We start from the raw sequence: 26047 nt of genomic DNA, 5'->3' as shown, positions 1-26047 counted from the left end.
CAGGTTCTAAAGGACAGAGTCCATTTCCTCCCTTCAGGTTCTAAAGGACAGAGTCCATGTCTTCACTTCAGGTTCTAAAGGACAGAGTCCAGTTCCTCACTTCAGGTTCTAAAGGACAGAGTCCATGTCTTCACTTCAGGTTCTAAAGGACAGAGTCCATGTCTTCACTTCAGGTTCTAAAGGACAGAGTCCAAGTCTTCACTTCAGGTTCTAAAGGACACAGTCCAGGTCTTCACTTCAGATTCAAAAGGACAGAGTCCAGGTCTTCACTTCAGGTTCTAAAGGACAGAGTCCAGGTCTTCACTTCAGGTTCTAAAGGACACAGTCCAGGTCTTCACTTCAGGTTCTAAAGGACCCAGTCCAGGTCTTCACTTCAGGTTCTAAAGGACAGAGTCCATGTCTTTACTTCAGGTTCTAAAGGACAGAGTCCATGTCTTCACTTCAGGTTCTAAAGGACACAGTCCAGGTCTTCACTTCAGGTTCTAAAGGACACAGTACAGGTCTTCAGTTCAGGTTCTAAAGGACCCAGTCCAGGTCTTCACTTCAGGTTCTAATGGACACAGTCCAGGTCTTCACTTCAGGTTCTAAAGGACCCAGTCCAGGTCTTCACTTCAGGTTCTAAAGGACAGAGTCCATGTCTTTACTTCAGGTTCTAAAGGACAGAGTCCATGTCTTCACTTCAGGTTCTAAAGGACACAGTCCAGGTCTTCACTTCAGGTTCTAAAGGACACAGTCCAGGTCTTCACTTCAGGTTCTAAAGGACACAGTCCAGGTCTTCACTTCAGGTTCTAAAGGACAGAGTCCATGTCTTCACTTCAGTTTATAAGGGACAGAGTCCAGGTCTTCACTTCAGGTTCTAAAGGACAGAGTCCAGTTCCTCCCTTCAGGTTCTAAAGGACAGAGTCCATGTCTTCACTTCAGGTTCTAAAGGACAGAGTCCAGTTCCTCACTTCAGGTTCTAAAGGACAGAGTCCATGTCTTCACTTCAGGTTCTAAAGGACATAGTCCAGTTCCTCCCTTCAGGTTCTAAAGGACAGAGTCCATGTCTTCACTTCAGGTTCTAAAGGACAGAGTCCAGTTCCTCACTTCAGGTTCTAAAGGACAGAGTCCATGTCTTCACCTCAGGTTCTAAAGGACAGAGTCCAGTTCCTCCCTTCAGGTTCTAAAGGACAGAGTCCATGTCTTCACTTCAGGTTCTAAAGGACAGAGTCCAGTTCCTCACTTCAGGTTCTAAAGGACAGAGTCCATGTCTTCACTTCAGGTTCTAAAGGACAGAGTCCAGTTCCTCCCTTCAGGTTCTAAAGGACAGAGTCCATGTCTTCACTTCAGGTTCTAAAGGACAGAGTCCAGTTCCTCACTTCAGGTTCTAAAGGACAGAGTCCATGTCTTCACTTCAGGTTATAAAGGACAGAGTCCAGGTCTTCACTTCAGGTTCTAAGGGACAGAGTCCAGGTCTTCACTTCAGGTTCTAAAGGACACAGTCCAGGTCTTCACTTCAGGTTCTAAAGGACCCAGTCCAGGTCTTCACTTCAGGTTCTAAAGGACAGAGTCCATGTCTTTACTTCAGGTTCTAAAGGACAGAGTCCATGTCTTCACTTCAGGTTCTAAAGGACACAGTCCAGGTTTCACTTCAGGTTCTAAAGGACAGAGTCCATTTCCTCCCTTCAGGTTCTAAAGGACAGAGTCCATGTCTTCACTTCAGGTTCTAAAGGACAGAGTCCAGTTCCTCACTTCAGGTTCTAAAGGACAGAGTCCATGTCTTCACTTCAGGTTCTAAAGGACAGAGTCCATGTCTTCACTTCAGGTTCTAAAGGACAGAGTCCAAGTCTTCACTTCAGGTTCTAAAGGACACAGTCCAGGTCTTCACTTCAGATTCAAAAGGACAGAGTCCAGGTCTTCACTTCAGGTTCTAAAGGACAGAGTCCAGGTCTTCACTTCAGGTTCTAAAGGACACAGTCCAGGTCTTCACTTCAGGTTCTAAAGGACCCAGTCCAGGTCTTCACTTCAGGTTCTAAAGGACAGAGTCCATGTCTTTACTTCAGGTTCTAAAGGACAGAGTCCATGTCTTCACTTCAGGTTCTAAAGGACACAGTCCAGGTCTTCACTTCAGGTTCTAAAGGACACAGTACAGGTCTTCAGTTCAGGTTCTAAAGGACCCAGTCCAGGTCTTCACTTCAGGTTCTAATGGACACAGTCCAGGTCTTCACTTCAGGTTCTAAAGGACCCAGTCCAGGTCTTCACTTCAGGTTCTAAAGGACAGAGTCCATGTCTTTACTTCAGGTTCTAAAGGACAGAGTCCATGTCTTCACTTCAGGTTCTAAAGGACACAGTCCAGGTCTTCACTTCAGGTTCTAAAGGACACAGTCCAGGTCTTCACTTCAGGTTCTAAAGGACACAGTCCAGGTCTTCACTTCAGGTTCTAAAGGACAGAGTCCATGTCTTCACTTCAGTTTATAAGGGACAGAGTCCAGGTCTTCACTTCAGGTTCTAAAGGACAGAGTCCAGTTCCTCCCTTCAGGTTCTAAAGGACAGAGTCCATGTCTTCACTTCAGGTTCTAAAGGACAGAGTCCAGTTCCTCACTTCAGGTTCTAAAGGACAGAGTCCATGTCTTCACTTCAGGTTCTAAAGGACATAGTCCAGTTCCTCCCTTCAGGTTCTAAAGGACAGAGTCCATGTCTTCACTTCAGGTTCTAAAGGACAGAGTCCAGTTCCTCACTTCAGGTTCTAAAGGACAGAGTCCATGTCTTCACCTCAGGTTCTAAAGGACAGAGTCCAGTTCCTCCCTTCAGGTTCTAAAGGACAGAGTCCATGTCTTCACTTCAGGTTCTAAAGGACAGAGTCCAGTTCCTCACTTCAGGTTCTAAAGGACAGAGTCCATGTCTTCACTTCAGGTTCTAAAGGACAGAGTCCAGTTCCTCCCTTCAGGTTCTAAAGGACAGAGTCCATGTCTTCACTTCAGGTTCTAAAGGACAGAGTCCAGTTCCTCACTTCAGGTTCTAAAGGACAGAGTCCATGTCTTCACTTCAGGTTATAAAGGACAGAGTCCAGGTCTTCACTTCAGGTTCTAAGGGACAGAGTCCAGGTCTTCACTTCAGGTTCTAAAGGACACAGTCCAGGTCTTCACTTCAGGTTCTAAAGGACCCAGTCCAGGTCTTCACTTCAGGTTCTAAAGGACAGAGTCCATGTCTTTACTTCAGGTTCTAAAGGACAGAGTCCATGTCTTCACTTCAGGTTCTAAAGGACACAGTCCAGGTTTCACTTCAGGTTCTAAAGGACACAGTACAGGTCTTCAGTTCAGGTTCTAAAGGACCAAGTCCAGGTCTTCCCTTCAGGTTCTAAAGGACCCAGTCCAGGTCTTCCCTTCAGGTTCTAAAGGACACAGTCCAGGTCTTCACTTCAGGTTAGAAAGGACAGAGTCCAGTTCCCCACTTCAGGTTCTAAACGACACAGTCCAGGTCTTCACTTCAGATTCATGCTGCAGGTTTGGAGTAGACACCTGCTGAAGCTGTAGAGGTCAGAGGTCAGAGGTGTGAACCACAGAAGAACCTGACCAACCCTTTGGTCACTTTACTTCCACTGAGTCATGTTTTACACTGTAAACACACCTGAGTCACTGCTCAGACACTAGGTAGGCGGGGTCACTGCCATGTGGGCGGGGCCAGCAGTCGGGCTGGGGCGTGTCTCCAGGACAGATCAGAGAGAGAGAGAGAGAGTGTGGATGTCTCTCGACCATGGCCTGTGTGATGACTGCCTGGTCCGTTCACAACCCCAGTGAGACCAACTCCATCATCATGGTGAGTACACACACACACACAGATACACACTGACTCACACACACAGTGACTTGATGATGATGTTGATGAAGATGAATGTCAGCAGTGTGTGTGTGTGTGTGTGTGTGTGTGAGTGTGTGTGCGTGTGTATGTGTGTGTGTGTGTGTGTGTGTGTGTATGTGTGTGTGTGTATGTGTGTGTGTGTGTGAGTGTGTGTGTGTGTGCGTGTGTATGTGTGTGTGTGTGTGTGTGTGTGTGTGTGTGTGTGTGTGTCCGACAGTTACCTCCTGCAGCAGATTATCAGCACACACACATACACGTCTCTCTGTAGTTGGGAGGACACTCGTTGGCATTATACATTGTGTAACTTGAACCTGAACCATCTGGAGCACAGAACCTGATCTGGAATCCTCAGTATCACAGTTTTCTGTTCATCACTGAGTTCCCTGCAAACAGGTTCTGATCAGATCCTTCAGCTGCTTTGAGTTTGATAGAGCAGGAGCTGAGTGTGTGTGATAAGGTTCCTCTGTGGCCCTCAGAACACTAACGGGCCCCCGGACCTGATGCTGGACCCCAGGACCGTGTGCGTCTGTTTGGACGAGGTGGTCCCTAAGCGACCGCTGCTGCAGCGACACCTGAAGAAAGTTGACAACGACCTGATGGAGGCCCAGAGGTTCTCCGCTCTACCACGGAGACCGGCGGTCAACATTGAATTCAGAGACGTCTCCTACTCCGTCACAGAGGGACCCTGGTGGAGGAAGAAAGGTACTGCACAAGAATCTGAACACGTAGTTCTTAGAGGACCAGGGGTTTCAACAGTGCGTGAGATTCATACTAAAACTGTACGTCCGCACTAAAGCCCCAAAGGGCGTACGCAAAAAGAACATTCAGATTTATAAACCGTTCTTACGCCTGAACGCAGAGTTCCCTTCATGAATCACAGTCCACCTGGAAACGTTCCAACGTGGATCTGCCTCCAGATCCGCCCTCAACACGCCCACTTTCAACCATAAATGGTCAATGCAAAGCACCTCATGAATATTAAATTATGCCACTGACCAATGGGTTTCCACCGTGAGTCCTGACAGAGTCACGGCATCAAGCGATGAGAAGAGGAAGTGAAACTTTCTGACACTGACATCGAGGTGTTTGTTAGTGAGGTGGAGGTGAAGAGCGACTTCATGGGACAGCAACGATGTCACTAATAAAGGAACACTGATACATATTTATTTATTTAATCAGACTGATTAACTCACATCAGTGGCTCCTCACCTCCACCCTGGGATATTATTAGGAAAGTGAATAGTTTCTCTATAGCCTGACGGCTCCGTCACATTCATTTTAATGACTCCGCTGTTTAATGGACTCTGAACGTAATTTGCTGTTGTTTTATATATTTTGCAATTAGAAGGCTTAAAGGTAAAAAACTTAAGATGTTGATTTTAATGTAAATTAAAATCTGCTTCAGTTCACCACCTCACGTCTGCGTTCGTACGCATCAGTCAGAAGTGTGTGTTTGCACTCTGTGTGTGTGTGTGTGTGTGTTATCTGGTGTAATCTGTTAATCTCTCATGCTGTTAATAGCTGCAGGTCAGATTGACAGAATTAAATCCAACAGAAGCAAACTGCTCTTTAGCATTTACACATTCACATGATTAGTTATTTATACAGTGCAGCAGGCTGCTGGATATATGAAGAGACAAATAAACCAAAAGGTTGTGAAACAGATTGATGTGATGTCATGTAAACCGCCTTAAAAAGGGATTTGTCTTCAGATGAAGTCAAACACTGATGTGAACAAAAAACCTTGTATCCTGTTTCAGCTTTTCACAACAAAAGAGACAAAGAAAAGACCATGAACAAAAAGTTCACCCAATGAAATCTGATCGGACCAATCATCAAAGCCTTCAGATCAACGCTCTCACAGAGGTGACGTGATGATGTCATCTGTGACATCACAGCAAACAACAATCAAAATAATTGAAACACGAACAATTCAAATAATGAATACTATGAAAAATGACAAGAATAATAAAATATTCCAAATAATAAGTAATATTTAAACAGAAATGCTGTCAATGATCTGAAACATTTGCAACAATAAAAAAACAAACATAAAGACAATACAGTCAAATGTTAAACAGAAGGGATAATGCAAAAAGTAGAAAACAAACACAAATCCCTGACGATAAAGGTCAACAATGGTCAGATGAACCCATTGATCGGTGCACGCTACTGGTACACAAGCACACTGTGCACTACGTGCACGTCAAGGCTAGTGAGTTAAGGCCGGCGCATGCGTCTGCAACTGCGCCTGCGGCTTGTCACGCAGCTGTGTCGAAGGACTCGTTTTCATTCATGCTTCTCAAAGCGTTGCGTGTGTTACAAAGCAGTTCCCCGCTGGGACACTAGGGGGAGTAACGTGTTTTGTTGAAGACGGCCTTAGAGACGCCTTCTTTCTTCTTCGTTGACTGTTTATTTACATCGCCACTCCGGCTCCTCGTAGCCTTTTTTTTTGGTCAGTGACGGGTTATCCAAGTGGTCATACTTTCGGATCTCTTCTGCTAAACGTTCTTCTATCTGTTCGATATTCGTTCTTCTAAATCTTCCGTTGTTTGTGGCGGTGCTATGTGGCATGAAACCTGAATCACCACTCCGGAAAGGAAGTAGTTAGCAGACCAATCACAGCCTTGCGGCTGCGTGAGGCTTTTCCGTATAGTTAGAAAAATTGGACGACGCACGTAAGCTCGTAAGAAGAGAAACAAAAGCACTAAGGGGCCCGGAAGACACAGAGGCATGCGCCGGCCTTGAATGAGACGCTGGGAACAGATCAGGTTCCTCTGAGCCTGAAACTCTTTGTTCCTCCTCAGATTCAACAGTTTCACTAAGAACACTTCACACCTGCTAACCCATCGAGTTCTCTCTCCTGACGGGGTGGCCTAGGGGGTAGAGTGGGCGCTCTCCAACATGAAGGTTGCCGGTTCAATACCCACTCTTCCCCATCTGCATGCCTGTGTGCTTGGCAAGATACTGAACCCCTAAATGGCCCCTCATAGATGTTGAGTGTACTAAAAAAAAAAAATGACAGAAATGACATGTAATGTAATGCATTGTGGGTGTTCCTGGACTGCACATGTGGCTCAAGGTTGAAGAGGTCACTGCAGGTCACTGTCTCTAATCTCTGATTGGTTACAGAACAGGTCACCTGACAGTCAATGCTGAGGGTTGAGATGACCATCTGAAAATCACTTAGAAAAACACATTATGTACATGTGCTGCCATCTTGTGGTGATGACGTCATTCACAGTCAGAGCAGCAGTGATAGAGGAGTGGAGGTGTGGTATCAAGGTCCCGCCCACATGCTCTCAGCCAATCCTGAGTCAGTGTCAGCTGTCAATCATGTGGTCTCAGCCTTTTTTTATATCATCAAATAACTGATTCAAATCAAACGGATCAGAAACTTGAACAAACATCAGAGAGAAGAACTGAAATGACCAAACATTTATTAACTTCTACTAGTTAACTTCTAGTTTGGCTCCTGTCCCATCTGCTCACGTGGAGGAGGTTTATGACCTGTAGGAGGCGATCCCGATGGTTTGGCTTCAGTTTTCAGATCTGTATTTAAACTCAGTGTGACAGTGGAGGTTACTGTCGGTCGCTGGACTTATTCTGATAATCTCATTAAACATCATTGAATCTTCATCAGCAGGTTATTTTCATCCTCCTCTTTGGTTTCCATGGTAACCCCATTCATACAACTAATGCGAATGATGAATGATGTTCTTTCAGTGTGTGTGTGTGAAGTGAAACCTGATTGGTGGATGTGAGGACAAAGGCTTTTCCTCTCAGTCTGGGAACTTTCTCTCTCTTTGTTTCTTTCCTGGCTCAGGTTACAAGACTCTGCTCAAAGGGATTTCTGGGAAATTCACCAGCGGGGACCTGGTGGCCATCATGGGGCCCTCAGGAGCCGGAAAGTCCACGCTCATGAATATCCTGGCCGGCTACAGGTGAGGTCATGTGACTCCAAGTCTCACCTGAAACCTAAAAGGAAGAGAAATAAATAAGATGGAAGGAAAACTTAATAAGATCACTGGTAGGAATCAGTGATCACATGATCCGGTCCAGTATCAGTGATCTGGTGTGTTTTGAATAGGGAGACGGGGATGAAGGGGACGATCCTGATCAACGGTCAGAGCAGAGACCTGCGCTCCTTCAGGAAGGTTTCCTGTTACATCATGCAGGACGACATGCTGCTGCCTCACCTCACCGTGCAGGAGGCCATGATGGTACCACCAGACACTCAGTAGAACCAAGTTCTCTTAGACTCTTAGACCTCGTTGTACTGATCCAGAGTCAGATTCCAGATCCAGAGTCTTGTACCACAGTCCTGAACCTTAGTTCTCAACCTTTGTCCCAAACCTTAGTCCAGGACCTTAGTCCTGAACCACAGTTTGGAACCTTAGTCCTCAGTGTTGTTCACGTTGACACCTCATGAACTAGTTCAACGTTCAGTTCATACAAGTAAACATAAATAGTTGATCAACTTCATAGTCCACCATTTAAAACTTGAACTAGTTCATAGTTAAGTTCATTTCATAGTTTTAAGACGGGAAGTGACCGAAGTGCACCGCACGGGGGGTGGGGGATAGACAGCGTCTCTCCTCAGGAGCAGGAAACATTCCGGGACGTTTTAGCTAGACCTCAGATAATATGAACGTGTTCACCGTTCAAATTCATTATTTGTCGTTGAGTTGCGTTCAGTTCAATGTTCTCATAAAAATGAACGCGTTCTTTTGAACTCGTCTATTCACAACACTGTTAGTCCTGAACCAGAGTGACGTCCTCTTGTTTTCCAGGTTTCAGCGAACCTGAAGCTGCAGGAGAAGGTGGAGGCTCGCAGAGGGATGGTACGTTTTAGACCACTGGCTAATTCCTGGTGTGAATGATGATCTCTGAGGTGAAACAGAAGTTCTGGATCCTCATTTATAACATACACATCTTTCTATTTAGTGCGTACACCAAACCAAACTGTCATCGACGAATATGTTGAACATAACTTTAACCTGAGCAGAAGTGAGGAGTTGATCTGAAGCAGATTTTTGATCCACATCAACATGAACATAACGGTTCTAAGTTCCAAGAACTTTCAACTGTAGAAAATACAACATAAAATAAGTTAATAAGTTACAGAAGCGAGTGATTAATAGTTTTTAAAAATATATTTTATTACACTTTACAAAAATAGATAATCTGTGTTCACCTTCAAACTTCTATTTTCACATAATGTCCCAGAGTGAGGTTACGATCCAGTGATGTGTGAAGTAATCTGATTACTGTGAATACATGAGTAGTGTGTGATAGAAGCACTGACACCGATGGAGGACAACGAGAAAGAAGGCTGAGGAGGAAACAAGTGTTAAGTGAATGTGGTGTTTCCTGCCCCATGATGATGACTCATCATATAGATTCTATAGATCTGTGATCTTGGATCTTTGTGTTGAACTGAATCTAATATTCATGAATGATTTGAATGTGGGCGTGTAGAGGGCGGACTTTGATCCATGTACACGCCTGTCCAGGTTGGCTTTGATCTTTAAAGGGAACTTTCAGGTGTGCGTGATCATCGTTTTTTGCGTACACTACTTTTGGCATTTGTTCACTTTATTATAAAACCAAGTTTGATAAATTAGGCCTCTGGTTTCTGTGTTAAGGTCCAGGAGATCCTGATGACTCTGGGCTTACTGGACTGTGCTAAAACCAGGACGTCTCACCTTTCGGGGGGGCAGAGGAAGAGACTGGCCATTGCTCTGGAGCTCGTCAATAACCCTCCGGTCATGTTCTTCGACGAACCCACCAGGTCCGAGCTGCTGAGGGCCCTCGTGGTGGACTTTATTCTGGGCCCTAATTCTGGTCCTAGTCTTAAGTTATAGCTTTAAATTCTGGTCTTGTCGGATGATTAGTTCTGTCGCCTTACACAAGGCACCAATCCTGGTTTGGCTGAGGTCAGTCTGTGTGGAGTTCACATGTTCTCCCAATGTGCCTGGGTTTTCTCCACAGTCCAAACCCATTAAAGTGGGTTTAACTGAACTGGAGACTATAAATGAACCACAGGTGTTAATGGTTTAGATGATAGAGGTGGTCTGGTCTGGTCTGGTCTGATCAGCGATGTTTCTCTAGCTCTTTGTTAAACTGTTGAGCGTTTCATCAGTTTTTTTTCTTCTCATTGTTTTTGTTGACAAAGTTAGACACTTGATCATCCGGACGTGATCCAGTTGCATTCTTCAGAATCCTGTTGTCTACAAAAGCCAGTCCCAAACTTAAGAATCCCACGGCCGACAAATTTGTGCGGCCCGCCCACACTTTTAATCACAACTATATGATCCACACACAGAACTAAATATGCATATGCAAATCCAATAACGGTACATACCAAAAGTCCCCAAATCCATTTTTTTTTTACGAATGTGAAACAGTACGTGCAATAAGTGGATTGGTAAACATAAGTTTTTGCTGCTCGTATAACAGAGAATTTACTAATTAAATTTCGCTACAATCTGCGGCTAAAGTCATTCAAGACTCCATCACATCATTCAAGTCTCAACTCAAAACTCACTTGTTCAAACTGGCATACTCTTTATAACTGGACCCTGTGAACTTCACTTGTTTTTATGTTGATGTTCTGTTTTAATGTTGTTTCTATCTCTCATGCTTTTATCTTTTATCTTGTATTATTTTATTGTAAGGTGACCTTGGGTGACTTGTAAGGCGCCTCCAAAAAAATGTATTTTTATTATTATTATTATCAAACCAAATATACTTCACGTGTTAAAGGTTTCGTCGTAATTTAATGCTCACTTACAAATCTGAAACGTTTTTATGATCTCTCCCGGCCCACCTGCAGTGGCTTCACGGCCCACCAGGGGGCCGCGGCCCACACTTTGGCCCGATTTAAACGTCCTGTCTGCCTCTGTCTCAGTGGTTTGGACAGCTCGTCCTGTTTCCAGGTGGTGTCTCTGCTCAAAGCTCTGGCTCAGGGAGGACGAACCATCATCTGCACCATCCACCAACCCAGCGCCAAGCTGTTCGAGCTCTTCGACAAGGTAACTGAACCAAGACGCAGCAACTTGTTACACAGCAGAACACAAAGGCTCTGACATGTCAGAAGAACATCCTGATCCTGAACAGGTCGAGTCCTGTTTTAGTTATAAAACTGTATTTATTCACAAGTGATAAAAACTGATAAATCAGTTTATTAGGTTAATAATTCATGTGTGTGTGTGTATGTGTGATTTCAGTTGTACGTCCTCAGTCAGGGTCAGTGTATCTACAGAGGAAACGTTTCCAGTCTGGTTCCGTACCTCAGAGACCTCGGACTCAACTGTCCCACCTACCACAACCCTGCTGACTTTGGTAAGAAACCCCTCAAATTAACGTGCACACACAAACACACACACACACACACACACACACACACACACACACACACACACACATACATTTACAAACACACAAACCCTCACCCTGGCTCCTTGGTCTCTCAGTGATGGAGGTGGCGTCCGGGGAGTACGGGGATCAGATGGTGCGGCTGGTAAAGGCGGCTCACGACAGGAAGTGTGAGAAGAATTATCAGATGGAGCTGAACGTAGAAACAAACCTCCACCCATTCCTTTGGCAGCGCACAGAGGAGGTACGAAACAAACGCACCCCAACAACAACCTCTCCACTTCATTAACAACATTGAAGACTTTTATTTTTAAAAGATTCCTGAAATATATGTTCAGATCTGTAAATGAGGCATTATATAATAATAATACTCTATTCAGCATAAATCTGACCACCATTAAATGTTGACCACGTTTTTCAGATTCAGTTATTTCTATAAATCAAACTTTAAGCAAAGTTAAAACCTTCAGAATAAAGCTGTCTTCAGACATGAACTGAAGTCGGACATGTTCCTCACATGTTCCTCACATGTTCCTGAGGTGTTCCTCACATGTTCCTGACGTGTTCCTCACATGTTCCTGACGTGTTCTCCATGTGAGAACAAATGTCTGAGTCAGTGTCTCTGGACATGTTGTGGATCTTCTCCTGCAGCCTCCTAGTAGAATGTGTGTAACATGTCAGAGTGAGTCCATGTGAGGAACCAGCAGGACAATGTGTGGAAGCTTCCCAGTGATCGAGTGGACGTGTTGATGAGGTTTCTAACACGTGACGTGAAACATGAAGAACACAAACATCTCAGGATGAAGAAGAGGAGCCGGACACGTAGAAGACGAAGACGTCCACTTGGAAACACGAGGAGATTCCAGATCTTCTTGTGATGAGGGCCAACGCCGGTGTGGACGAGCTGTAAACAACAACACTGATCTTTCCACAGCAGAGTTCATACGTCAAGTCCCGCCTCCTGCTGCTCTACAGGATCCGCCCTGCTGCTCTACAGGCTCCGCCCCTGCTTCTGTACAAGCTCCGCCCCTCACCTGGATGTTGCCACATGTTCCTGTTTTGAGGAGTCGGACCCAACAACCTGCTGCTGCTTCACAAACACCAACTTCACAACATGTCCAGAGGGTATTTTACAGAGTTCACGTCTGAAAATATTTTTTGTCCTCATGTCCTCATGTCCTCATGTCCTCTGGCTTCAGTTGCTTGTTATTGTAACTAGATGACTTTGATAGTGGATTTGCAAAATCAAGTTGTTGACTCAACATTATTAAAAAACTTGTTTCTCAGGAGAATTCTTCGTCTGACGGTTGTCACAGTTTCTCAGCCAGCTGCATGACCCAGTTCTCCATCCTGTTCAGGAGAACTTTGCTCAGCATCCTCAGAGACTCAGTGAGTTTGAACAGAAGCACCTGCTGTTCGGGTAAGATGACTGCAGCCACACCTGTTAGTAAGAGTGTTCTCATTGGTGGAGCAGGTGCTGACTCACCTGAGGATCTCGTCTCACATTGGGATCGGTGTTCTGATTGGTCTTTTGTATCTGGGAATCGGTAACGAGGCCAAGAAGGTTCTGAGTAACTCTGGGTTCCTGTTCTTCTCCATGTTGTTCCTGATGTTTGCAGCTCTGATGCCGACAGTTCTCACATGTGAGTCACCGACCTCTCCTTCTCACCCTCTGCTCAACAACCTCTTTCTGTTGTGAGATGATGTCGTTACCTTCTCTGTTCAGTTCCTCTGGAGATGGGAGTTTTTCTGAGGGAACACCTGAACTACTGGTACAGTCTGAAGGCTTATTACCTGGCTAAAACCATGGCAGACGTCCCCTTCCAGGTAAATAAGACAAAGGTTGGTTGGTTGGTGTGTAGATATATAGATCTAAGTATGGGGACAGACCTCTTCATCATTGAACTCAGGTGTATAAAATCATCACCTATCATACAGTCTGCCTTTACAAACATTTGTGAGTGAACGGGTCATTCTGAAGAGTGGTTCTGTAATATAGCGCCACCAAAAGTTGAGTTAGTGAAGGTTCTTACCTTGTAGATGTTCTACAATCAAGTGTGAGTGGTGTAATTGAAAAGTGGAAGCGTTCAGGAATCACAACCACGAGGTGACAGATCACGTAAAGTCACAGAGCGAGTTCCCCGAGTGCTGTGGCCCATGGTGTGGAGACAATGTCAACACTCTGGGTGAGTGTGGAGTTAGGGATCTGGCCCCACAGAGCCCCGAGCCCTAACCACTGAACTACAACGGAGAGTCGGAGCCCTCTGGTCCAGCATCAGTGTCTCACACATACCTTCTGAAGGAAGGATCAGAAATTCACAGACACCATCCAGAGTCTTGGTGAAGAGTGAAGCTGCTGCAAAGAGGGGACCAGCTTCTTATTAATGCCTTTGGATTTAATAAAGTCATAAAAGCTCCCGTAGGTGTATAAATATATATATATATATATATAGTTGTGTTTGCAATGATAAGGATTTCCCCTTCCTGTAGAATTTCTCCCCTGGGATCTTTAAAGGGGACATATTATGCCCATTTTACCACAGTTGTCTGTGTCTTTGTCTTTCTCGCTCGTCCAAGGCCCTGTAGCGAGACTCCCTTCATGGGCATGGTGTGACTATGACGTTTATTTCGGTCGTAATCCCATTCGACGCAGTCTAGCGTGTCGTTTCTGAAAGAGAGGAACTACAACAAATCACGCGAGTTGTTTCTTTCCAGAGTTTTTGGGACGGTAGACATGCCAGATACCCACATCAACCTGTAGAAGCACTACAAAAGTGGAATTTTCATAATATGTCCCCTTTAATTCGATCGAGAGCTAACATCCAGGTCTCGGTGTCCTCTTCCCTACAGGTGGTCTTCCCGCTGGTGTACTGCAGCATCGTGTACTGGATGACGGCTCAGCCTCCGAATGCCGGACGCTTCTTTCTCTTCCTGTCTCTCGGGGTCCTGACCTCACTGGTGGCTCAGAGTCTGGGTCTGCTGATCGGAGCCGCCTCCACCTCCCTGCAGGTCACTTCACCAGAGTTCCCCATGTGACCTCACCGTCTTCACCCGCTGACTTCACTCAGTTCTGTTCGTGTCCTGCAGGTGGCGACATTTGTGGGTCCAGTCACGGCGATCCCGGTGCTGCTGTTCTCTGGGTTCTTTGTCAGTTTCGACACCATCCCCTGGTACCTGCAGTGGATGTCCTACATTTCCTATGTCAGGTGGGGGCGCTGTCTAATCAAAAAACATTCTGGGGATGGATCCTGGGCAGATTTATAACTGGTGTTGTGTTTCACCCCAGTGTTTCTGGGTCAAGTCCTGGTGCCCCGGGACCAGGGCCCGGGTCCAGGGCCTCATTGCTGGTTCAATGAGTCTAAAAGAGACTTATGGTGATCATCTCAATGCTTTGACTGAATCTCCTGATCCTGCCTTGTTTTTCAGATATGGTTTTGAGGGCGTCATCTTGTCCATCTATGGTCTGAATCGAGAAGATCTTCACTGCGAGAAAAATGAAACATGCCACTTCCAGAAGTCCGAGGCCATCCTGAAGGAGCTGGACATGCTGGACGCCAAACTCTACCTGGACTTCATCGTGCTCGCCATCTTCTTCTTCTCCTTGAGGCTCATGGCTTACTTCGTCCTGCGGTACAAGATCCGTGCTGAGAGGTAGACAAGGAACATGATGAAGAGTCACAGTGGAAGATCTGAGCTTGGGGCCACAGTTAGCGTTTAGCTGTACAAACACAGAACCTGCTTTGGCTTTAAAAACAAGTTCAGGTCCTGATCGGGAGCTGGTCTAAATAAAGAGACAAACAATTGATGATTTGTTATATTATTGTGATTTTATCATCAGTGACTGTTTATAAAGATGACCAGAAGGTGGAGTCGCACACTCACCTGCTGCAGTTTTCACTTCCTCCTCAGTCTGTTTTTCTTTTTACATATTTTACATTACAGTAACAACTGAAAACTTTACAGAATCATTCAAAAATATTAGTTTATCTAGAATCAGAGACAGTCTCTGATACACTTTAAAGCAGGACTCAGTTAAACTGACATAATCGTGAGAACCAAACCCATATCTTTTCAAAATAAAATCTCTGTAATGCTTCATAACACTAGTACTTGGTACCGAACTGTGAGAGGTTTGGTCAGTTCTCCATCAAGGACCTGGTAAAACCTCACAGCCCGTCCACTCCGCTCTGCATCGACCAATCAGCTGCTCCCTCACTGTGAGGGAGCAGCTGTCCCTCAACAACATCACGACTGTTTCCTGTCCCAGCTCCTAAACGGTGGAACCAGCTCCACATGGACATCAGAACAGGACATCTTTCTCAGAACGAAGATACTTCTCTTCAGACTAAACTTCGGATAAAAAATAAAAAATAAATAAATTAATATTAAGTATAGATATATTTAGTAGCGCTTACATGTTGCACTTCGTAGTTTGGCCTCTTGAAGCAAATGTTGCCTTCTTGATTCTTGTTGTTCTGGTTTCTTCCCCTATGGTTGATGCACTTATTGTGAGTCTCTCTGGATAAAAGCATCAGCTAAATGAAAGGTGATGTAAAGTGGGTTTGTGAACATGGCTCCTGAGGATATCAGAGACATTTGGACTTGGTGTAAAAAACCTTGTTTCCTGTGGAATTTGAATGACAGGGCTTCTGGTCACTTGATGACACCACAGGAGCAGGATTGAGGCTTTTATATTTAATTCTGATGTTTTAATACATTTACAGAAGTGTCTACAGGTACTTCAGGCTGCAACACTGATTACCCCTGAAACTCTAGAAGTGTTTTTCGGAGTCAAACACTTTAAGCTGCTTCAGACCTGAACTCCTCAGTTCTCTGGATCTTCTCTGGAGGATCAGACTCAGTTTCTGTTTGTATCCGGGTGTTTGGCTCTCGGGGTGAACAAGCTTCTACTCCAGGTCTGGGTTTAAAATGTTCAGGTCAGAGGCAAAGATTCTCTACGACCATCAGAACCATCAAGACCATCAGGACTCTCAGGACCATAAGGAACATTCAGACCATCAGGACCATCAGAAACATTTGGACCATCAGGACTCTCAGGACCATCAGAACCATCAGGACATCAGGACTCTCAGGACCATTGGTACCATCAGAACTCTCAGGACCATCAGAACCATAAGGACCATTTGGACCATCAGGACCATCAGGACCCTCAAGAACATCAGGACCATCAGGACCATCAAGAACATCAGGACCATCAGGAACATTTGGACCATCTGGACCATCAGGACTCTAAGGACCATCAGGAACATCAGGACCAGCAGGACCATCTGAACCATCAGGACCAGCAGGACCAGAAGGACCATCAGCCGGTCGCCCTTCCTTCCATTCAGTCACTGTCCACGCCTGTATGTCCCTCGTCTGCCGTCCATCTCAAACTCCACAGGACCTGGAGGTGATGGAGGACTTATTCTTCTGCTTATCTTTAAGAGAACTCAGTATGTGAGTCTAGTCTCATTAATGATTATTTATTATTTATAAATTATTCATAGTATTGATCAGAAAAATCACACAATTTACTTTTCACAAATCTGATGGATACATCTAAAACACAGTAAATGTGTTAACTTATATATAAACTGTATATATATATAAGTTGGCCTCTTTCAGCTCCTGTGTGTGTTATATATAATATATCAATAATATTTAAATGCATATATATTTATATAAATGCATACGCCAAAAAGCTGCAGGAGGAATCTCACAACATTTGTTCTAAAGAAGACACTGATTAGTGAAAGTTCAAACTCCAGCTCCCAGAGGCTGAAGTGTCCTCAGGTGGATGATCACCTCATTAAGCTGGACACGGTTAATGAAGTCCCTCAGGTCAAAGGTCACTGCAGCTCATCAACGTGTTTGTCCCTGAGGCGTCTTCACACGAGACACAGTTTCCACTGGTTCCCTCAGAAAGAACAGAGCACTTGGAGTTTTCCACAGAGACCAATCAGCAGGACCGGTAAGGACCTCCCCTCGGACCCGTGGACTTCAGGTCACATGACAAACTGAAAGTTACATGTGAATTTTAACTTTCTGATTCTTGTCGTGTAGAAAACTTTCTGAAACTGTTGAGTTGATTCCTGCTCACATTCACTGAAATTCTCTTTTATCAGGGACTTTCACTTCTTGTTCACTGATCTGTCTGTGATACATGTGATCAACGGGCTTCTGCATGGTACTGACCTGTGACCTGTGACCACTGACCTCTGACCTGTGACCTGTGACCTGTGTCCTGTGACCACTGACCTGTGACCACTCACCTCTGACCTGTGACCACTGACCTCTGACCTGTGACCTGTGACCACTGACCTCTGACCTGTGACCTGTGTCCTGTGACCACTGACCTGTGACCTGTGACCACTCACCTGTGACCTCTGACCTGTGTCCTGTGACCACTATCAGAGAGGCGGTGGACTAGTGGCAGAAAGTTACGGACATCGGACTGGAAGGTCGTTGGTTCGACTCCTCGCGATGACAATACAACATACCGGCCAGGACAACACCCGGATGTGTTCCAAAGTCCAAAGAGCACTCTCCCTAACCCCACTGTCTAAGTGCCCCTGAGCAAGGCACCGTACTCCCCCAACATCTGCTCCCCGGGCGCTGTGCATGGCTGCCCACTGCTCTGTGTGTCCTGTGATGTTCACCAGATGGGTCAAAAGCAGAAGACAAATTTCCCTACTCTGCATGTCGTGTGATTGTGTTTGGGATCAATACATGTATCTTATGTTATCTTAGCTGTGACCCGTGACCACTGACCTTTGACCCGTGACCACTGACCTGTGACAACTTGATTAGCCGTTTGAATTTTGTTAGGGTTAGCTCCAGCGCCCCCTAAAGGCTGGTTTCTGCTGATGAGATGTTTTCATTGCAGCAGCCAATCAGACTGGTTGATTTGCACAGCTGCACAACTCATTCTTCTGTGATGTCCTCAGGTGTCTCTAATGCAGCCATTCTCAAACTGAAGAAGCCAAACCTGTCATCACAATACGATCCACACACAAGACGGCAATCAAATGGAGTTCAGCGTAAGTTCAGTAAGGAAGACTTAAAACCCCATTCAGATCAGCTGACTGCGGGCGGTCCTAAATATCGGGAATGCCCATGGGAGGGCTTACCCTGTATGCTGTCAGCTGATCGTAGGTGTTCCCAATCATCTAATCAGGCCCGCGCTGGTTCCTTCAGCCAGTCACACAGCAGCTGTCAAACTTTAAAAATCCCTTCTCTTCTCTTCCTCAGCAGTGTCAATGCAGTGACTCGCACAACGCAAGCTGTCACTCATCTAGCTTATTCACATCGCTTTCATTTCGACGTCGGATCCTGACAACGACTATCATACACAAGAGGTTGGACCCAGCATTCAAGAGATCGGTCAAATCCTACGGATCCTCGGTGCAAGGCTTCGCCGGTTTAACTGACGAGGCTCCCACGGGGAGGTGACTTCATGGCTCAGATTCAACACCGCGGCATCGTGTCAGCTTCAGGCCGGCTTCCTCCTCGGCTCCGGGAGCAGCGGTTCAAGAAAACAGCTTGATTCTACCGGGTCGCAGTTCTGAACATGATCCAGCGACCCCAGCGGGTCCCGCGCCGCGTCTGTTCGCTGTCGAAAAAAGTTCAACAAGCGACCTCTTCCAAAGCCCCCTCCCAAACACAAGTATTACATTGTCCTTTTTAACACTCATAGTAACCACTCTAGCTTTAGATAATATTCTGACCACCACTCTGCAGTCCCCGGTCCTCAGCACACTGACACTCGTCTAAAACCCTCGCATGGCGCAGGCGCCGCATCGACGTATTTATTATCTGATCTGAGATTCTGAAGCATTTTACTTTTTCAGAATCATAAAACCGCGCTGTGGTTGAGGCATGCAATACACACCTGAACCGGACCGATTCATTTCCTCTAATTGATTACAGGTGCGCGTGCATTTGATGGCCGTCTCGTATATCCCGAGACCACGTGAGCGTCAGTCGTGCACGTCCTCAGAATAATCTAAACGTCCCGGCGGACATTAAAAAATACTGGGCCTGAATCCCATCAATTCCCCGCATCAGTGAACGTTAGAAACGTACTGGCATCGTCACGCCGTACACGATTGAGGGGCCATACAGATGATCTTCATGGCAGCGCTGCCTCCCTGCGTAATCTTAAAATCCACAAACATCGTTCACCAGGGGCGTTTCTAGGATTGAAAGAAAGGGGGGGCTTAGCCCCAAGGATGCTGAATGTTTGTCTAAGCCTAACCCTAGACATAATTTCAGGGTCATTGTGAAATCTGACAATACAAATATGAACTTTTCTCAAATGAAGAGAAATAATTCTCAATGAATCGGATGATATAGCACTATGAGGGACACTATGACATTACGTTTTCACTAGCATTAACTGATTATAAACAACAACATTCTGTAGGCACCGGTATTATTGTTTTAAAATACTAGAGATAGATATTAATGCAAAGAATAGAGAGCTGTCGATAGTTTCTTACATTTCAAATTTGCTTGTCCAGTCTTGCTCCCTGGAGACATTTTCTAACAAAATAGCTAGCTTAGTGTTAATATAGCTCATTACAATATTCCCTTTCATTTGCCTCAAGTAAACCTAAATTTAAGCAGGTAACAATTGTTAACATCTACAGAGCCACATTCTGCACTTAAAATGTCACTCCGTGCATCATTTACTATGAGCTAAACTCCTTGGCTGCAATCAATAATCAAAAACAATAGTTGATAAAAAGTAAAGATCCTAACTTATTTAGGGGGGCTGAAGAACAGTTTAGGGGGAATTCAGCCCCCTAAAATCGTAGAATACTGAGCACAAAAGTATTTTCATGACGTTTAAATACAGACTTATAAACTCTGGAGCGAACAACAATCTAAATTAATAGATAAATTAAATCATTCTTTATATTAAATCGATTCGTTCAACTCATCGTTCCCATAAAATAAATGCATAAATTCAAATATAAATAAATAAAAATAATCTATGAACACGTTTACTTACACGTTAATACACAAATTATCCCCAGCGGCGAGATTATAGGTACACCGTGATCTGATCAAGGTGCAAGCGCAACAGCTGAGTTCATTTTAAATTGTCAGACGTGTGCTCCTGAGAGGTCCTGCAGTTTTCATCTGCTGGATGATCCCCCCCCCCCCCCCCCACGATAGTTCCACGGAGTCAGGCGCAGCCTCTCTAACTAAACGCTTCAATCATTCGGTGTCCCGCAGTCCGAATTAAAATAAATAAATCAATTGTACAGCATATTCGCGACGTAAATCCTCCCATGCAGCTAATACGCCACTAATAAGCGGCTGCTTTCCTCAGCACTTCGCGGTACACATCATCTCTCATGAATTCCATTAACTATTCCATCCATGGGACTTGGAATGTCACGCATAACGTGCCGATCCGACCTGCGTCTGGCCCCATCTGCACAATCACAATCAAAATAAATCAAAATAATAATATAATTTAGCAGTGCATCTGACTGATTATCTGCAGTTATTCACAAATGTACTCCATCTGTGAGTTTTGGGGGATTTTCAAAGACAATGGCGTAGCCCTGGCCTTCTCCATTCGTCCTGTATTCCTCATTTTGGAAACCTCCTCTCTAAAACAAAACAGTTCTTCACCAGCATAAACAAGTTTAATTAAAGCAAACTCTTGCCTGCACTCTATTCAGCCATGCGTTCAGAATAGGAAATGCAACTTCTTCAGCCTTCCAAGGTATTCCCTTGGCTCACTAGAACAACCGGGAAGAGTATCTTCTGCCTTCACTCCCTATATCCGTCCTCGCATAAACACATTCCTTTTGAATCAAAGTTTAAAAAAAAAACAAAAAAAAACTGATGTCTTCAAATGCATATAACTGGTGGTGGTTCCGGATCATCTGCTCATTCTTTGAGTGACGCTAGCTATACAGTTAAATTCTCTTTAAATCAGAATCAGAATTATTTTTATTGCCATGTATATTTGCACATACAGGAAATTGCCTTGGGCACTCTCCTCACTACATACTGCACTACACCTGGTCGGATGACCCCATACGTGCGAGTAGCGTATGTGCACCCTGTATTTTACTTTCGGTCCAGCGGACCTTATTTTCAGTTTTGTCATATGACTTAATTTCTGTTACGGTGTGCCGTGCCGATTTGCATTTCTGTTGACATTTAATCTCATTTGGTCTTGGACCGTAATTCTGTTGGTCGAATGACCTTTTTATTTACGTTTGGTCCTCGTGACCGTTTTTTAAGTTTACATTTTGCATTGACCATGGCTTTAACTCGGTCAGTGGACCTTCACTTAACTTTGCCATGCCACTTAATTTCCGTTGGCGGTGAGCCGAGCCGCTTTTAATTTCTGTTCATCATGCGACTTAATTTCTGTTGCAGTGTGCAGTGCCGCTTTCAAATTCTTCTCAAAATTTTATCTAATTTTGGTCTCTGTGTAGTGAATAGGGGACTGACATAATTCACCCTCACGCTCAGTACAGGCACAGTCGGCATCAGTCTCCTACGAGGGCGATGACGTCGACCCCGGGGCATGCCGGGTGACGTGATGACGTCAGGATCCAGAGGCATGATGGGAACGTGGTGACGTCTGAGACCCGAGGGCATGCTGGGATGTTAAAAGCCATCTTGTTTGTTCTTGTTTTTTGATGCTAATAAATGTAGCACAATTTGTGTGTCCAACTTGATGGAAGTTGCCCGTTCAAATTACCTTTTTTTTAAGTTCTACATCTAGAACCTGCACTCACCCCGACATTTTACCTTCAGTCCAGCGGAACTAATTTTCATCAAGCAACCTAAAAATGTTTGTAGCGGTCGCTTTATCGACATGTAATTACCGTTATATGTTTTTGCTTCAATTATGTTTTACATTTTGAGATCCCTGTTTAAACTTGCGAATACCTCTTCATTTACCTCATATCTTGTCCACTCGGGGGCGCAGATGCACTCCGACGAGTCATCTTCATACTTTTTATGTATGTATTATCCTCTAGGATTCTACAACACAAGGTAAGACTCACCAGTATCTCACTTCCCCTGATCTACATTCTTCGTCTTCCTTCTTTTGGGGGTATTCCTGTTAGACGTTCTGCTCCACCCCCTTCTAATCCTGATGACATCACACAGGGGTCTAAAATGCCAAAGACTATAAATATTTGCATTCTCTGTGCACTCTAAAAATAAACTCGTTAAAGTAAAAACCAAGTCTCTCCTGATTGAAATGGAGCTCAGCGTAAGTTCAGTAAGGAAGACTTAAAACCCCATTCAGATCAGCTGACTGCAGGCGGTCCTAAATATCGGGAATGCCCTTAACCTGTATGCGTCAGCTGATCGTAGGTGTTCCCAATCATCTAATCAGGCCCGCGCTGGTTCCTTCAGCCTCAGGGTCCACAGGTGCTCCTCGATGACCCAGGCCTCTCCTCTTTGTTGGGAAACTCACACAGGTGGTCAAAGGACTGGTAGTTTTTCTGGACCACTCTTCTGTCCCATAGCTCGAGCTTCCTTCTCGTGGCCTCAATCTGTCCGGACAGGAAACAGGGTCAAGGCTTTTCCTTGGAGGGACAGATTGAGGAAACTCACGCAGCCAATCGAAGACACAGAATCGATCTGACAGTTCAAGTTCCCGACCTCGTCACTCAGTTCAGCACTCGACTCCTTCAGTCACATTCTATCCCCGATTATTCAGGGACATCAACATCAGCAGTTTTTTATGAAGATTGCTAAAGTGGAGGACCAGCTCAAATCTCTGAGGAAACACTGACAGTCATGTTGTCTGAACACTGTTCAGCTCAGTCAAAGACGATAATCGTGTTGCACTGATCAATCGTTGTCAGTGATTCAGTCTGAAGAGAAGATGAATTTGAGAATGAATTCCATGTCAGAGGCAGAATCTTTGGTCTGAGTTGCAACGTGAAGGGGGTTCTGATGACGTGGGACGGTCTCGGGGGACGTTCCTGTTGTTAAAGGCTCGTTGACAAGTGCAGTCGACTGCAGCTCGTTCTGTCGGCTGCTTGTTAAACAGACGTCTGAGTAAGTTCAGCTGCATGTTCACGTGTTTGTGACGCTATGTCGAGGAGCTTGTGCTGGTTCAGTGTCAGAAGGAATGAAAACAAAGGTGATGTTTGTGTTCAGTGAACCAAAGGATTTCAGTTCTTTGGGGGGGTTAATGTTTCAATATTTCTAAACAGTTTTTACAATGAAAACGAAAACGATGCTGAATTCAACATCATCAACTTCATCTTACTTTGTTCTTGAGGCTTATTTACATGTGGGAAATTTGAGATACTTGTTCTTCATGTTGACTGCAGTGATTTACGTGTTCATCCTGATTTCCAACACGTCTCTGATTGTAGTTATCTGTATGAACAGAAGTCTCCATGAACCTATGTACGTGTTCCTGTGCAGCCTGTTTGTAAATGAACTGTATGGTAGCACAGGGTTGTTTCCTCTCCTCCTGCTCCAGATCCTCTCAGACGTTCACACGGTTTCTCGTCCTCTTTGTTTCCTGCAGATCTTCTGTGTTTATTCTTACGGAAGTGTCGAATTTACTAATTTAGCCGTGATGTCTTATGACAGATATCTGGCCATCTGTTGTCCTCTGCAGTACAACACACGTATGACGGTGAACAAAGCAGTCACCTTCATTACTGTGCTCTGGTTTTACTCTTTGGTGAAGTTTCTGGTTACTTTATCGTTGAACATCCGTTTGCCTCTTTGTGGAAACGTCTTGGACAGTTTGTATTGTCAAAACTTCCTTGTGGTGAAGTTAGCATGTTCCGACACCACAGTGAACAACATCTACGGACTGTTCATTGTTTTCATAACCATATTAGTTCCTCTGCTTCTGATCCTGTTCTCCTACACGGAGATTCTCAAAGTTTGTTTCTCTGGTTCCAAACAGACGAGACAGAAAGCCGTCAGTACCTGCTCCCCCCACCTGGTGTCGCTGCTCAACTTCTCTTTCGGCTGTTGCTTTGAGATCCTGCGCAGCAGGTTTGATATGAGCAGCGTCTCTACTGAGCTGCAGATCATCTTGTCTCTGTACTTCCTCATCATTCAGCCGCTGCTCAGTCCCATCATGTTCGGAATGCAGATGTCAAAAATACGACAAACGTTTATACGTCTGTTCTGTTCTAAAGTCACGACTGTGTCTGCTCACGAGAATCAGTGACAGCAGATAATTCACAACATTGCAGCAGATTAAACACCTGACATGTTAGAGACGTGTTGTGTTTTAATATGAACTTTATGGAACACACGTATGACGGTGAACAAAGCAGTCACCTTCATAACTGTGCTCTGGTTTTACTCTTTTGTGAAGTTTCTGGTTACTTTATCGTTGAACATCCGTTTGCCTCTTTGTGGAAACGTCTTAAATAATTTGTATTGTCAAAACTTCCTTGTGGTGAAGTTAGCGTGTTCCGACACCACAGTGAACAACATCTACGAACTGTTCGGAGTTGTTCTGACCGTCCTAGTTCCTCTGCTTCCGATCCTGTTTTCCTACACGGAGATTCTCAAAGTTTGTTTCTCTGGTTCCAAACAGACGAGACAGAAAGCCGTCAGTACCTGCACCCCCCACCTGGTGTCGCTGCTCAACTTCTCTTTCGGCTGTTTGTTTGAGACTCTTCAGAGCAGGTTTGATATGAGCACGTTTCCCTCTGAGCTCAGAATCCTCCTGTCTCTGTATTTTCTCATCATTCAGCCGCTGTTGAATCCTCTCATGTTCGGACTGCAGATGTCAACGATACGAAACGCCTGGAAACTCCTCATCTGCGCTCAGACATCGCAGGAAGTTTGAACAACTTTAACAAATGTGTTGATGAAAGACGCTGATTTTAATTATAGCTCATTTACACTTCAATGTTTGTTATTTCATGATTCAGCCTCAGAGGTTGAATCAGAGGCTTCATGATCTTTAGCTGTAGCGCGTCTCTCATCCTGAAACTGTGACTCAGTGTTTCAGTGTTAATCTCAGACTTCATAAAACATTACGTAAGAGAATACATCTCCCACATTGCATCTCTTCCCAACAGTAACATTTTCCTAATAAGGTTTATTGGCCATGTGTCTAAAAACTGTGAATTAATCTAAATACATAACATCCCTTTAACAACAGTCTCCTTATGAACACATTGAAATTCACTCGAGTGTCATTGGATCAAATCAAAGTCATGAATATCAGTCTGATAGTTTTCATCATTAATGTTTTATGTCACAAAGGGTAAAGAAAGAGATCATTGATTCCTGGATCCGACCCCTGATCCAGATCTGCATCTAAATTTAACGAGTTCCTCTGTGACCCGAAAACCTTCCTGCACAGGTGCACTGGACATTTCTCCAGATGAACGATATGAAAACAATGAGACAAAGACATGACAAAGTGCTTCACTGCAAACCAACAGAACCAGGTTCAGTTTGATCCAGACCCAGAACTCCTCCTCTGCTCCGAGGAACCTTTCACATTCTGTACATGGATTTAAAAGTTCATATGTATTTATGTACATTCATAAACTGATTTAATAATGTTTTCATCACAGCCTGAGCATCGTCACAGTGACACAAGCAATTCCTCATTTTTCTAGAAACACTGGGACGAAAGCACGTATGTGTTTTAATAATCATTTATCATTTGGATTCGTGAGCTGCTGTGAGTATATGAATATTTTGTTGCTTGTATTGAATTGTTTATATAAAAATATGGATGCTTTTTGTTTATTAACATTATTCAAAACAACTCAATAAAAAGAAAAGATACATCAACAAATACTAAGAAAATAAAGATGATTTCTTATGTAAAGTA

General features: G+C 44.5%; 3 protein-coding genes across 3 annotated transcripts; all 3 read left to right on the top strand.

The window, feature by feature from the left end:
* Positions 1-3707: 3707 nt before the first annotated feature.
* Positions 3708-15022, top strand: abcg1 (ATP-binding cassette, sub-family G (WHITE), member 1). The gene is made up of 15 exons (XM_062385176.1): positions 3708-3795; positions 4314-4539; positions 7664-7781; positions 7928-8060; positions 8631-8681; positions 9486-9631; positions 10751-10874; positions 11070-11184; positions 11316-11461; positions 12505-12606; positions 12692-12860; positions 12944-13044; positions 14068-14226; positions 14305-14423; positions 14644-15022. The coding sequence occupies exons 1-15, from the start codon at positions 3733-3735 to the stop codon at positions 14870-14872; spliced, it is 2001 nt and encodes a 666-aa protein (XP_062241160.1). The 5' UTR covers positions 3708-3732; the 3' UTR covers positions 14873-15022.
* An 8418-nt stretch (positions 15023-23440) lies between these two features.
* LOC133951432 (olfactory receptor 2K2-like) lies at positions 23441-24415 on the top strand. Its single transcript, XM_062385357.1, has one exon. The coding sequence runs from the start codon at positions 23441-23443 to the stop codon at positions 24413-24415; it is 975 nt and encodes a 324-aa protein (XP_062241341.1).
* Positions 24416-24499: 84 nt separating this feature from the next.
* LOC133951431 (olfactory receptor 2A12-like) lies at positions 24500-25045 on the top strand (the record flags this gene model as incomplete). Its single annotated transcript, XM_062385356.1, has 1 exon — positions 24500-25045. A coding segment is annotated over one exon (546 nt), but the record flags the coding sequence as incomplete, so codon positions are not given.
* Positions 25046-26047: the final 1002 nt, after the last annotated feature.

The sequence above is a fragment of the Platichthys flesus genome, chromosome 4, assembly GCF_949316205.1.
Source record: "Platichthys flesus chromosome 4, fPlaFle2.1, whole genome shotgun sequence".
NCBI lineage: Eukaryota > Metazoa > Chordata > Actinopteri > Pleuronectiformes > Pleuronectidae > Platichthys > Platichthys flesus.
Note: the sequence above shows the minus strand (reverse complement) of the source record. Positions and strands in the feature narration are given on the sequence as shown.

Excerpts from the sequence above, each read along its gene's own strand:
- abcg1 (XM_062385176.1), top strand. The coding sequence starts at position 3,733 with ATGGCCTGTGTGATGACTGCCTGGTCCGTTCACAACCCCAGTGAGACC. Across the intron at positions 13,045-14,067 it reads TGGCAGACGTCCCCTTCCAG|GTGGTCTTCCCGCTGGTGTA; the intron begins GTAAATAAGACA and ends TCTTCCCTACAG. Across the intron at positions 14,424-14,643 it reads TCCTACATTTCCTATGTCAG|ATATGGTTTTGAGGGCGTCA; the intron begins GTGGGGGCGCTG and ends CTTGTTTTTCAG.
- LOC133951432 (XM_062385357.1), top strand. The coding sequence starts at position 23,441 with ATGAAAACGAAAACGATGCTGAATTCAACATCATCAACTTCATCTTAC.